The 13070-nt window shown below is 38.0% G+C and overlaps 1 protein-coding gene across 1 annotated transcript in view; it reads left to right on the top strand.

The window, feature by feature from the left end:
• PGM5 (phosphoglucomutase 5) overlaps positions 1 to 13070 on the top strand; it is a 185809-nt gene that overhangs the window by 14937 nt on the left and 157802 nt on the right. Inside the window, exon 2 of the mRNA XM_030810753.1 lies at positions 7042 to 7204. Coding sequence (XP_030666613.1) covers positions 7042 to 7204 — 163 coding nt within the window. The remainder of the gene's footprint in view (positions 1 to 7041; positions 7205 to 13070) is intronic.

Below are 13070 nucleotides of genomic sequence, written 5' to 3'. Positions count from 1 at the left end.
CTGTGTGATAATGTTCATATATGTGATAGATGTGGACCCTGGGATCTGTACCTGTGTGCCTCCTATGTATGTGTGTGAGTGACAGTGGACCAGGGTCCACTTTGCCCCCTTTTCCACGTGGGAGCTGAAGGAAATGCCCCTTAATGGCAGTAACATCCACTTGGGTGTGTGCATCTTCTGGAGGACTGGGTGAGGTTGCCCTTCTTCCAGCCAAAGCCAGACCCTATGGTGTGGAACGTTCAGCAGGAAGCAGCAGAATGCCATGGCTTGGTCCTCCCTGGTCTGTGGTCTGGATTTCACTCAGGAATGAAAGTCAGATATCGCCTGCTTCAATGCTGTAAACAAAACTGAGGATAATTATGTAGGTAGTGCATCTTTTCCTTGCAAGGTAGCTGTCCGCTGCATTGGCAGAGGGTAGTATTTCTGGGACTTTTTCAGAGAGTAAAATGGTACTTTAAGGGACAATCTGCTATCTAAAGATAAATTTTATATGTTGGAGGGGGTTGTGGGATGCGAGGAAGACAATAGAGTAGTTTGTGTCATGGTTAATTTAACAAAGAGTTTTTGTTTGTAGAATCTGATCTTCGGTGGATTTTAACAACCCTCTTCTTTCTTGGCTTTTCAGATAAAGACGCAGAGCCTCAGAGAAGTTAAATGATTGATCCTACGTCAGGGGGTAGAGTCAAGACTCATACCTGTGCCTTTTAACTTCAAGTTGAGTGCTTTTTCTTTATACAAAAGGGCTTCCAAAAGTTATATTTCTTTTTATCTTGAAAGCCATACCTTTTCTGATGACATTTATCCTGGGCTAATTGGTAGAGAGAGGGTGAACAGAAGAAAAGACATAGACACGCAAAGAAAGTGACATGAAAACAGAGGCAGAGATTGGTGATGTGAACACAAGCTCAGAAATATGTGGAGGCAACAGAAACTGGAAGAGGCAAGGGAGGATCCTCCCCTAGAGCCTTTCGATGAGGCAGGTCCCCGCTGACACCTTGATTTTGAACTTCTGGCCTCCAGAACTATAAGGGAATAAATTTTAATTGCTTTTAACCACCAAGCTTATGGTAATTTGTTATAGCAGCCTTGTGAAGTTAATACAAACTTTGTATTAGATTCCAAATTTTGTATTCATTTCCTAGGACTCCACATATTTGGTGGTTTAAAATCACAGAAATTTATTCTCTCACAGTTCTGGAGGCCGGAAGTCAAAATCAAGGTATCGGCATGGCCACACTCTGTAGATGCTCTAGGGAGAATCTGTTCCCTGCCTCTTCCAGCTTCTGGCAGCAGAATACATTCCTTGGCTTCCTGGGTGTGGCTGCGTCACTCCAATCTTTGCATCTGTCTTCATATCTCCTCTTCTTTGTGTCTATTCTAGTAAGTACAAAGTGCTTCACCTTCTGTGATGGAAGTGGCCCAAATTAACCAATCTACCACCAGGTAGCTGGCTGATCATTTGGGGAATGGCACCATAAGGAGACTCAGTGTTGGTCCCAGCTGCTGGTACAGTAGGCGCTCTGCAGTGGCCATAGCCAGGTCAGCCTTGGTGAGTGAAAGTCCATATTGTTGAGCCCATGCATAGCCTTCATCCCTGCCATCACGGCCATTGTATTAGAGCATTCTTGCATTGCTATAAAGAAATACCTGAGGCTGGGTAATTTATAAAGAAAAGAAGTTTCCTTAGCTCATGGTTCTGAGGGCTGTACAAGCCTGGTGCCGGCATCTCCTTGGGTTCTGGTGAGGTCTCAGGAGCTTTTACTCATGGCGGATGACAAAGTGGGAGCAGGCATATCACACAGCAAGAGTGGGAGCAAGAGAACAAAAGAGAAGTTGCCACATACTTTTAAACAAGCAGATCTCATGTAAACTCAGAGCGAGAACACACTTATCATCAAGGGCATGGTGCTAAACCATTCATGAGGGATTCGCCCCCATGATCCAAACACCTCTCACTGGGCCCCACCTCCAACACTGGGGATTACATTTCAACATGAGATGTTGAACCATATCAGCCACTTTGCTCATGAGCCCATTGGACAATGTCAGGAATGGCTGGGGGAAAGACACTCATTGACATCCACAGAACTGGTCATCCTATTATTAAAATCCTCCTCTGCCTAGGTCGCCTTTTGGTGAGTGTCCATATGGGACACAAATATCTTCACAATTTTCCATGTCTTACCTCAGAAGCCCCATCACCCTCTCTTTCGCATCTCCTCCAGTACTTATCCCTCAGATGATAGGACAATGTCCAGCAGTACCTCTTCTCTCTGGTATTGATGGGTTAATGAGCAGATCTCACATAGGTAAAATTTCCAGATATCTAGAATTTAATCTTCTGTTAATTCTCCAATTATAACTAAAGTATTTCAGGTTGAAACTATTCAAGTGTAATTACTCACTTTAACCTTCTTAAACAGAGTGTATATTACCTTTTCAAAAATAACTGAAATTTAATAAGATAAAAACTTATCTATAATAGCTCCTACTTAATAACTTTACATGTTTATTTCTGCATTTTTCTAAGTCCTTGTCCCAAAGTGGACATAACTTTATACTGTAATAGCATAAAATAATTTTGCATTTGACATTTTTGATTTGGCATTAAACTGTGGTTTATGTTTCTTTCGCTACTGCTTAAGAAAATGTGGGTGGTTGTAATAAATAAACCTGAAATGTAGGCAATTTTTATTGCCTTAAAAACAATAGAACGTTATTTCTCAGTCACACAATAGTCCTATGAGGATGTCTCCGGTGGGCAAAGACTCTTGTCTACCAAATGGGATGGGGACCCAGTTTCCTTCCCTCCTGTGACTCTGGCATTGCCCAGAGCCACGTGATTACCTGTACTGAATCTGTAGAAAGAGAAATAAGCAGTGTAGAGATGATATGTCTGTTTTCTGATATCCTCAGCTTAGAAGAAACACACATTACTTCTGTTCTCATTCTCCTACTAGTTTATCACCCATTGTCTAAATGCACCATGTGGCCACATCTAGATGCAAGGGTGGGTTGGAAAATGTAGCCCCTGGCTAGGCAGCTGTTCTCAGCATTGACTCTGTGCTATGGAAGGGCATCCTAAGTTTTTGTGGACTGCTATCCCAGTCTGTCACCACTATACAGTCTTCATAATTTTCCCTTTAAATGGCTGAGAGAAAATTTTGAGCAAAAGTTACAAACATTTTTCAGATTCTTGATTCTCCGGACTTATTACTTGAGGGCAGTGACTAAATTATATTCAGTTCTATATCAGAAGGTTCTTCAATATTGCTGGTTTCATGATACATAATAAAATGAGTTGAATGACTACATCAATTTTAGCAAGAGCATATGGAAAATAATTTATCACGACTTTGGATAATACTTACTATGGGTGTAATTATTGTCCTTTCTCTTTCCTGACTTGATTAATAGCACCACTATCCATTAAGTTATTAAAAGTAGAAAGCTGAGATTATTCTTGACTCCTTTTCTCACTGGTCCAGTATTAGTTATTTATTGCAGTGTAAGAAATATCATGAAACTCAGTAGCTTAGTTGGGGCTTGATGGGGGCTGGAGGATCCACTGCAAAATGGCTCAGTCACTTGGCTGGCAAGGTGGTGCTGGCTGTTAGCCTCCCATCTGATCCTCCTCTTTCCACTTCTGCCACTCTTCAAGGTATTTTTTCCAGAGCAGCCATTCATCATTCATTAATTTTTTCCCATTAATTAATTCAACAGATATTTATTGTATACTTACCATATGCCAGATTTGTTCTAGGTTCTTGGAATATACCAGTGGAAAAAAAACAGTCCTTGGATCTTATATACAGTGGGGAAATAAACATATAATATAGAAAATTAGATGGTAATGTGTGTGAGCACATATATTTATTATTTCTCATCATTTCTATGAGACAGGAGATGGGTATTCTGGCTTGGGGACTCACATGAGGTCACAGTTACATGTTGGTATTGGTTTGGTCATATGAAGGCTTGGCAGGGGCCGGAGGATCCACTGTGAGATGGCTCAGTCCCTTGGCTGGAAAGTTGGTGCTGGCCGTTGTTGGCAGGCCTTGCTTCCTCTTCACAGGGCTTATTGAGTGTCTTCATGACATGGCGGCTGGCCTCTCCCAAAATGGCAGTCCAAGACAGCAGGGAAGAAGTGGCCATGCCATTTATGGCCTCACCATGGAAGTCACACACGATCACTTCTGCAATATATACTGATTACCCAGATGTGCATCGTTCAGTGTGGGAGGGGACCACAAAAAGTCACAAATGCCAAAAGGCAAGGACCATTGGGGCCATTTTGGAGGCTATTTACCACAGCCCCTCGCTTCCATATTCCAGTCCACCTGCATATTCTGTTCATCCTCCTTCCAAAAATGTATCTCAAACCAAATGACTCATTTTCATTTCTGTTAGCTCCAGCCTAGTCCAAGACTCTATCAACACTCGACTTGAAGAGTCTCCCATCTGATATTCCTCTTTCTGCTCTTGCCCCACTTCAAGGTATTTCTCCCAGAGAAGCCATTCGTCATTCATTCATTATTCTCCATTCATTAATTCAATAAATATTTGTTGTATGCTTACCACATGCCAGACTTATTTTACGTTCTTGGGATAGAGCAGTGAAAAAAAGTCCTTGGGCTTTACATACAGTGGGAAAATAAACAATATAGAAAATGTTAGATGGCAATATATGTGATCCAGAAAATTATAGCAGGGTGAAGGAAATAGGAAACAATAGAAAAGTTAGGGACTTCTGGCTGTAGTATCATATAGGGCTGTCAAGGGTGCTATCTCTGATTAGGTTACATTGAAACAGAAACCCAAAAGACAGTAGAGGGCAAGTATGTTAATATCTGGGCAACTATTCTAAGCAGAGGAAAAAGAAAATGCAAGGGCCCTGAGGCAGGATCATGTTTGGTGTGTTTGAGGAATAGCTGTTCTGTTCCATTGTGGCTGCAACAGAAGAGGGAGGGTGGGAGGACGATGGAGAATGGTAGGTGATGGAGGTCAGATTATGTAGGGCCTTGTAGACTACAGTGAAGACTTTGGCTTTGTTTTGGGTTGGTGGGGGACAAGGAAAGCTATTGGAATGTTTTAGTGACTTGATGTGACTTAACTTTTTAATAGGACCATTTGGGCTTCTCAGCCCATGATGTTTAAAAATACAGTCAGGTCACTTTCACTGTTTAAAACCTTTCAATGGATTCCGGTTGTACTTGGAATAAAATCTAAGCTCCCTTAGCTATTATTATTATATTATTATTAAAATTGACATCCTTTATTCTCTATTACAGCAGTCTAATTCCTTCCTAATATGTACCTCACTAGTAACTATTATTGTTATTGCTTATTTGTTTATAATCTGTCTCCTCTACTTGAAAATATGTAGCCTGGGGATCTTGTGGATTTCTATACTAAGTCATCCCAAGGCCACTTTGCTTTTGAGCTGTGTGTGTGTGTGTGTGTGTGTATGTGTGTGTGTGTTTTGATCTCTTCTGTATCTTTTTTCCCTGATCTCGCTGATTGTTATATTTGGTCAGTGACTGACCTCTAGCAATGATGGTGCCAGGGCAACTTTGCTGTTGAATTGTATGTTAAAGTTTGTTTTGGCTTGTGGGTTATATCAGTACTTATCAAATGAATTATCTGGGAAGAGAGGAGAGGATCTTATTAAAATACAAGTTCTTATTCGGTAGGCCTTGGGTGGGCCTTGAGGTTCTGCATTTCTTTCTCTTTTTCTTTTCTTTTTTTTTTTCTTTTCTTTTCTTTTCCTTTCTTTTCTTTTCTTTCTTTCAGAGTCTCGCTCTGTAGCCCAGGCTGGAGTGCAGTGGCGCCATCTTGGCTCACTGCAACCTCTGCCTCCCAGGTTCAAGCAATTCTCCCACCTCAGACTCCAGAGTAGCTGGGACTACAGGCGTGCACCACCATGATCAGCTAATTTTTGTATTTTTAGTAGAAATAAGGTTTCACCACGTTGGCCAGGCTGGTCTCGAACTCTGGACCTCAGGTGATCTGCCCACCTCAGCCTCCCAAAGTGCTGGGATTTCAGGTGGAGCCACCACACCCAGCTGAGGTTCTGCATTTCTATCAAGCTTGCAGGTGATGCCCATGCTGCCAGCCCTTTGAGTAACAAGGGGGCTTTATTACCAAGGTTGGCTGAACATTGGAATCATCTGTGGAGCTTTAAAACTACTAATGCTTGGCTCTTGACCCCAGAGATTGCAATATAATCAGTCCAGAATGCAGTCTGAGTACTGGGATTTTAAAAAGCTTCATAAGTGATTCTATTTTGTAGAAATATTGAGAACTACTAGATTGGATGCTATTGAATCCAATTTTAAAACAAGGTGTAGCAATAAATGTTCTTCAGTGCTGTGTTGCTGACTTTTTAAAAAGTCAGTTTTGTAGCTCTAGAAAGAATCTGGCTGCATCCATGGATGACCTCCAGATCTCTGCTTAGCATGACTGGGTAATTTCTCCAATGTCTCCAGCACATGCTCTCACTTAACAGCAGAAAGAGAATTCCTACTTTCAGGAGAAGAGTCGTTCCTGAAGATTACAGTTAAAATATGCCTACAGATGATGAAGTTGTAGTCAATCAGTCCCCTTGCTCTCTGAGCTTATTCTAAGTTACAGGAAGCAGAAGAAGGAGAGAGGCATTCCATTTCTTTTTTCTTGTAATCTCTAGCGTGTTCACATGCATAGTTTCTGAGTCAGTAGCCAACTAAGAACTTCTTGTGTGATTCAAGCTAACCCCTCGATTATCAGAAGCAGATGTTTCAAACTACTGAAGATCAATGAGGCATATCCTATTTACAGGTTAATAATTGACTACCAGATGCGGGTGCACCAAATGCTCTTAGAGACATGAGATAGGAGAGACAATGTCAGTGGTCCCCCTACCCTGCCTCCCCTAATCTAAAGCCTGCTCTGTTTCTTTTATCAGGTGATTGGCTGTATGTTAACAGAGCCTGGGGCAATTTCCTGTTGAAATGCCTTTAATTCCAAGCAACTGGATTGATTTTTTTTTTTTGGATGATTTAGATTGGACGACTGATTATTGGACAGAATGGCATCTTGTCGACACCTGCGGTCTCCTGCATTATCAGGAAGATCAAGGCAGCTGGTGGAATCATTCTAACAGCCAGCCACTGCCCTGGAGGACCAGGGGGAGAGTTTGGAGTGAAGTTTAATGTTGCCAATGGAGGTATGTGGTTCAGAATATGCCTTAATAATCACTATTTCTTTCCTCTTATTTTATTATAGTCTCGCAGTGACCCTTTGATGATAGACAAGCAAGGTGAAGAGGACCTGGCTCAGAAAAATTTAGTGAGGTGCCCAAGGTGATCCAACAAAGAAGTGGCGTGATGGGCTCACGAACCCATTTGGGTGGTCTTTTGGTCCCCTGTACTCTTCAGCATAAACTATTGAATAGTTGATGCTTATCTGATATGGAAGGACTCTGAATTTTAAAATTAAAACATACCCTGAAGTTCGTTGTCTAAATGACAATGACCCTCATTTTACACATGGACAAATCAAAAGCCTGAGAGGCTGAGTTACTGCAGAAGGCACAGGGTTGATCAGGGTCAGATTAATGATTTTTAGCCCAAATCCTGGGCTCTCTTTTTCCTACAGTGTTGACTTTCTCTCAAAATCATAGAATTATTTCACTTTTTCTTATATTTACAGCAATTTATAGTTTGGGGGTCCTTAGTGGAGGGGGCGGGATATATGTATAGGGGTAAATTTCTTTTAAAAATTGAACACACAAAAAAATAGGGAGAATAAGAAATAGATAACATGTACCCATTATCTTGTTTTTCTATTTTGCTTATCTTTTTTTCTGAAGAATTTTAAAGCAAATTATAGCATGAGAACATTTCACACCCAAATATTTTTGTATGCATCTTAAAAAGAAAGACGCATTACGGCATGACTGTGCTAACATACCCAACAATGATAACATTAATTCTCCAATATCACCTGAAAACTAATCTATAGTCAAATTTTTCAATAATCCCCCAAATATTTTTATTTATAGCTGTTTTATTCAAATCAGGATACATCTAAGGATGCCATGCGTTTGCTTGGCAAGTCTCTTAAATCTCTTTTAATTTAGAACACGGAGTTTGCGTGAATGTGGGTAGGAGCCAAATTTTAACCAGCAACAGTTACCATTACAAATTATTCCTCATCCCAGGCAAAGCAGTGCATTCTGAAGGGAAAACTTATTATCTGTCCCTCCTTGCAGACCTTTTACACGATATCCAAACAAGAAAGTGTATTCATGTTGAATATTTAAAAAACAATATTGTAACCACAAAGCAGAAAAGTAAACCACCAAACCACAAAGGTAGACAACGATAGAGGAAGAAGAGAACAAATTATCTACAAAGTAACCAGAAAACAATTAGCAAAATGGCAGGAGTAAGTCTTTAACTATCAATAATAACCTTGCTGGTACATGGGTGAAACTCTCCAATCAAAAGATACAGAATGGCTGAGTGGATCAACAACAAGATCCAACTAGATGCTGCCTACAAAAGACCCATTTTTAAACTTTAAGAATAGGCATATACTGAAAGTAAGGGATAGAAGGAGATATTCCATGAAAACAGTTACCAAAAGAGAGCAGGGATGCCTATATTTATATCAGATAAAACAGACTTCCAGTAAAAAGCTGTTCCAAAAGACAAAGAAGGTCATGATTTAATGATAAAGAGGTCACCTTATCAAGAGGACATAACAATTGTAAATATATATGCATCCAAGGTTGAAGCACTTAAATGTGTAAAGCAAATATTAGTGGACATGAAGGAAGAAAGATACAGCAATATAATAATAATAGGGGACTTCAGTACCCCAATTGCAACAATGGAGAGATCAACCAGACGAAAAATTAACAAGACAACACTAAATTTGAACTCTACTTTAGACCAAGTGGACCTACCAGACCTATATTCATCCAACAACAGAAGAATATACATTCTTCTCTAGCATACATAGAACATTCTCCAGGATAGACCATATGTTAGGCCACAAAATAAATCTTAATAAATTCAAAAAGATTGAAATCATGTCTAGTATTGTTTCCAACCACAATGATGTGAAGCTAAAAATCAATAACATGAGGAATCTTGGAAAATTTACAAATATGTGGAAATTAAACAACATGCTTATGATGAACTAACGGGTCAAAGAAGAAATCAAGAGGGAAATTAAAAAATATTTTGAGATTAATAACAATGGAAACACAATGTATCAAAACCCACAGTATGCGGCAAAGTCAGTTCTAGGAGAGAAGTTTACAGCAATAAATGCCTACATTAAAAAAGGAAAAAGATCTACATAAGTAGACTAACATTATGCCCCAAGGAGCTAAAGAAAGAACAAACTAAACCCAAAGTGAGCAAAAGGAAGGAAACAATGAAGATCAGAACAGAAGCAAATAAAATGTAGTATAGAAAAACTATAGAAAATATAAACAAAATCAAAAGTTAGTTCTTTGAAAAAATAAAATCTACAAACTCCTAGCTAGATTCACTAAAAAAAGCAGACTCAAAATCAGAAATGAAAGTGGAGACATTGCAATAGATACCTCAGAAATAAAAATGGTCAGAAGGGATTATTATGAACAATTTTATGCCAACAAATTGGAGAACCTAGAAGAAATGGATAAATTTCTAGAAAAACTAACCCATCAAGATTGAATTGAGAAGAAACAGAAAGTTTGAACACTCCAACAACAAATAAAGAAATCGAAGAAGTGATTAAAAACTTTCCAAAATAGAAAAGCCCAGGACCAAATGGATTCATGGCTGAATTTTATCAAACATTCAAAGAACAATTATTACCAACACTTCTTAGATTCTTCCAAAAATTAGAGCTACAGGGAATACTTCCAAACACATTTTATGAGGCTGGCATCACCTTGATACCTAAAGCCAGACAAACATATTGTAAGAAAATAAAATCACAGGCCAATATCTCTGATAAATATTGACAAAAACCAAATTCAACAACACATCAAAGAAATTATGAATCACGACCAAGTGGGATTTATCCCTGACATGCAAGACTGGCTAAACAGAATGAAAGATAAAAACCACATGGTCATCTCAATTGGTGCAGGAAAGCCATTTTACAAAGTTCAGCATTCTTTCTTAACAAAAACTCTTAACACTTTAGGTATAGAAGGAAAGTTTCTTAACATAATAAAGGCCATTTATAAGAAACCCACAGCTAGCATCATAATCAACTGGGGACAACTGAAAACTTTTCCACAATTTAGTACATGGCAGAGATGCCCACTCTTGCTATTTCTATTCAACACAGTATTGGAAGTACTAGCAAGAGCAATCAAACAAGAAAAATAAATAAAAGTCATCGAAACTGGAAAGGAGAAAGTAAAATAATCTCTATTTACAGATGATATAATCCTGTATATAGAAAATTCTGAAGATTCCCCCCCCCACACACACAAACACACACACACAAATTTTTAGAACTAATAAATGAATTCAGTAGGTTGCAGGATACGAAATCAACATACAAACATCAGGAGCATTTCTATACATAAATAATGACCCACCTGAAAATAATCAAGAAAACACTGCCATTTATGGTAGCATCAAAAAAATACTTAGGAATAAATTTAACCAAGGGGTGAAAGTATACTGAAAACTATAAAACATTGATTGAATAAGACACAAATAAATAGATATCCTGTGCTCACTGATCATGGATCAAAAAATATTAATATTATTAAAACATTCATACTACCCAAAACAATGTACAGATTTAACACAACCCCTGTCAAAATTTCAATATCATTCTTCGTGGAAATAGAAAAGCAATACTAAAATTTGTATGGAGCTACAAAAAACTAAAGCAATGCTGAGGAAAAAAAAGTTGGAGGTACCACACTTGCTCATTTAAAATTATATTACAAAGCTAAAGTAAAACCAAAGCAGTATGATACTGGCATAAAAACAGAAACATAGACCAATGGAACAGAATAGAGAGCCCAGAAGTAAATCAAGACATATATAGTCAACTACTTTTGGACCGGGGCAACAAGAGGACATAATGGAGAAAGAAAAAAAACCTCTTCAATAAATGGTTCCTGGGAAAACAAAAATGTAAAAGAATGAAATTGGACCCTTATCTTACACTATACACAGAAATAAACTCAAAATGAATAAAAGACCTAAATACAAGGTCTGAAACCATAAAAATCCCAGAAGAAAACATAGGGAAAAAGTTATTTGACATTTGCCCTTCACAGTGATTTCTTGGATATCACATTGAAAGCTCAGGCTACAAAAGCAAAAACAAATAAAGGGGACTATCTCAAATTAAAAAGCTTTGTAGCTTTTCCATTTTTCATTTATTTATTTTATGCAGTCTAAAATCTCTGAGTATTCTTTTTTAGCATTTTAAAATTTATTTTTGTATGAATGCATGTAGATTTGCCGTATCCTTGAAAAAACAATTATTTTAATATATATTATAATTGTACGTATTTTTGGTGTGCATATGATGAAAGTCATTGGAGTGGAAGATATCAAGGAACTTGGAAATTGAAAAGGAATTCAGAAGTTGTTGATGAACTCTGAAGTTATCAGCATGGATGGTTGAATGGCATCACAGACAACTATCTAGAGAGACAGTACTTGCTTTACTTTTGGAAATCAGTGTGCTTTGGCATTAAAAGTCAGGGACTTGAAAATGATGGACACAGCCAAAGAATATAATGTGGTGCCTGGGGTGTAGGGAGTGGAGGGAGATATTCATGCATTCTATAATCTAGCAAGCATAAAATAATGCAAAAACGAAACAAGACTACCTATTCTTTAAGTTTTGTGAAGGGTAAAAAATGGTAAGGAGTGAAGCAAAGGGCTATGTTTATATTTTTGAGGTCTTCACTTTTCCCACACAACAAGAAAATTGTTGGTAAAATCTTCTGGGCTGTTTTCTCTCCCACTTACTAGAATAGGATTATTGCTATTCTTTTTTATGAGCATTTATTGGGATACTGTGATGGTGCTACACTCTAAGGCAGCGCTGTCCAACAGAAAAATATAGTGAGTCACATACATACTTTAAATTTTTAGTAGCCACATTAAAAAAGTGAAAAGAAACAAGTGAAATATTTATCAAACATTCAAAGAATAATTATTACCAATAATCTAAAATATTATTATACCATGTCATCAATATAAAAATTATTAATGCAATCTATTGCATTTTCTACTAACTCTTCAAAATTTGGTGTGCATTTACAATTGCAGCACACCTCAACTTGACTAGCCACATTTTAAGTGCTCAACAGCTAAATGTGACTAGTAACTATTGTATTGGACAGTGCAGTTCTAAGGATTGAGATATTCTAAAAATCAAGAAACAATTTTTGTTCAGTAGAAAGTTACAGTGTAGTTGACAAGTAAGAGTCATACAGAAAGCAATCTATACATCTAGCAATTATTTATACTTTAGATATTTCAATCTACTTATTTGTTTCTCAACCCTGTTGGAAAAAATAAAAAATCTGAAATGGCTTGCATTAAGATATACAAGGTAAAAAAAAAAAAAAAGCAAACCCCAAAAGGTGAACAAGTATTGATTTCGTGTTCAATTTATTTAAAGGCTAATACTACTTGTCAATTTGGCCTTCCGAGGAAATGCATCATATATTTTTAGTTGAGCTGCATTTTAGAAGTGACTAGAGATTGTGAGTTGGGGAAAATAATTAACTTACCCTGCTAAGCTCACACATCAATTACGCAGCAGAGTTGGGAGTAGAAAGCATAGTTTCCTCTTCTAGATGCAGTGCGGAAGCTGCATGTAAATCTGGAATCCCTCACTTTTGTCAAATGCATATCCTGTTTGTGTCTCATATCCTGAATAAAGCTGATTATGTAACCAGGTTTCCCTGGCTGGTGTGAAACTATTTTTAGGAAAGATGTGTCATTGCTTAGAGGTGGATTAAAACAAACAAACAAACATATGGGTTGTTAGTCTACATAGAACAGGTGAAGCTGATCAAATTTCCCCCATAGTGGATGAGT

Source organism: Nomascus leucogenys, chromosome 1a (genome assembly GCF_006542625.1).
Source record: "Nomascus leucogenys isolate Asia chromosome 1a, Asia_NLE_v1, whole genome shotgun sequence".
NCBI classification, from domain to species: Eukaryota; Metazoa; Chordata; class Mammalia; order Primates; family Hylobatidae; genus Nomascus; species Nomascus leucogenys.
Note: the sequence above shows the minus strand (reverse complement) of the source record. Positions and strands in the feature narration are given on the sequence as shown.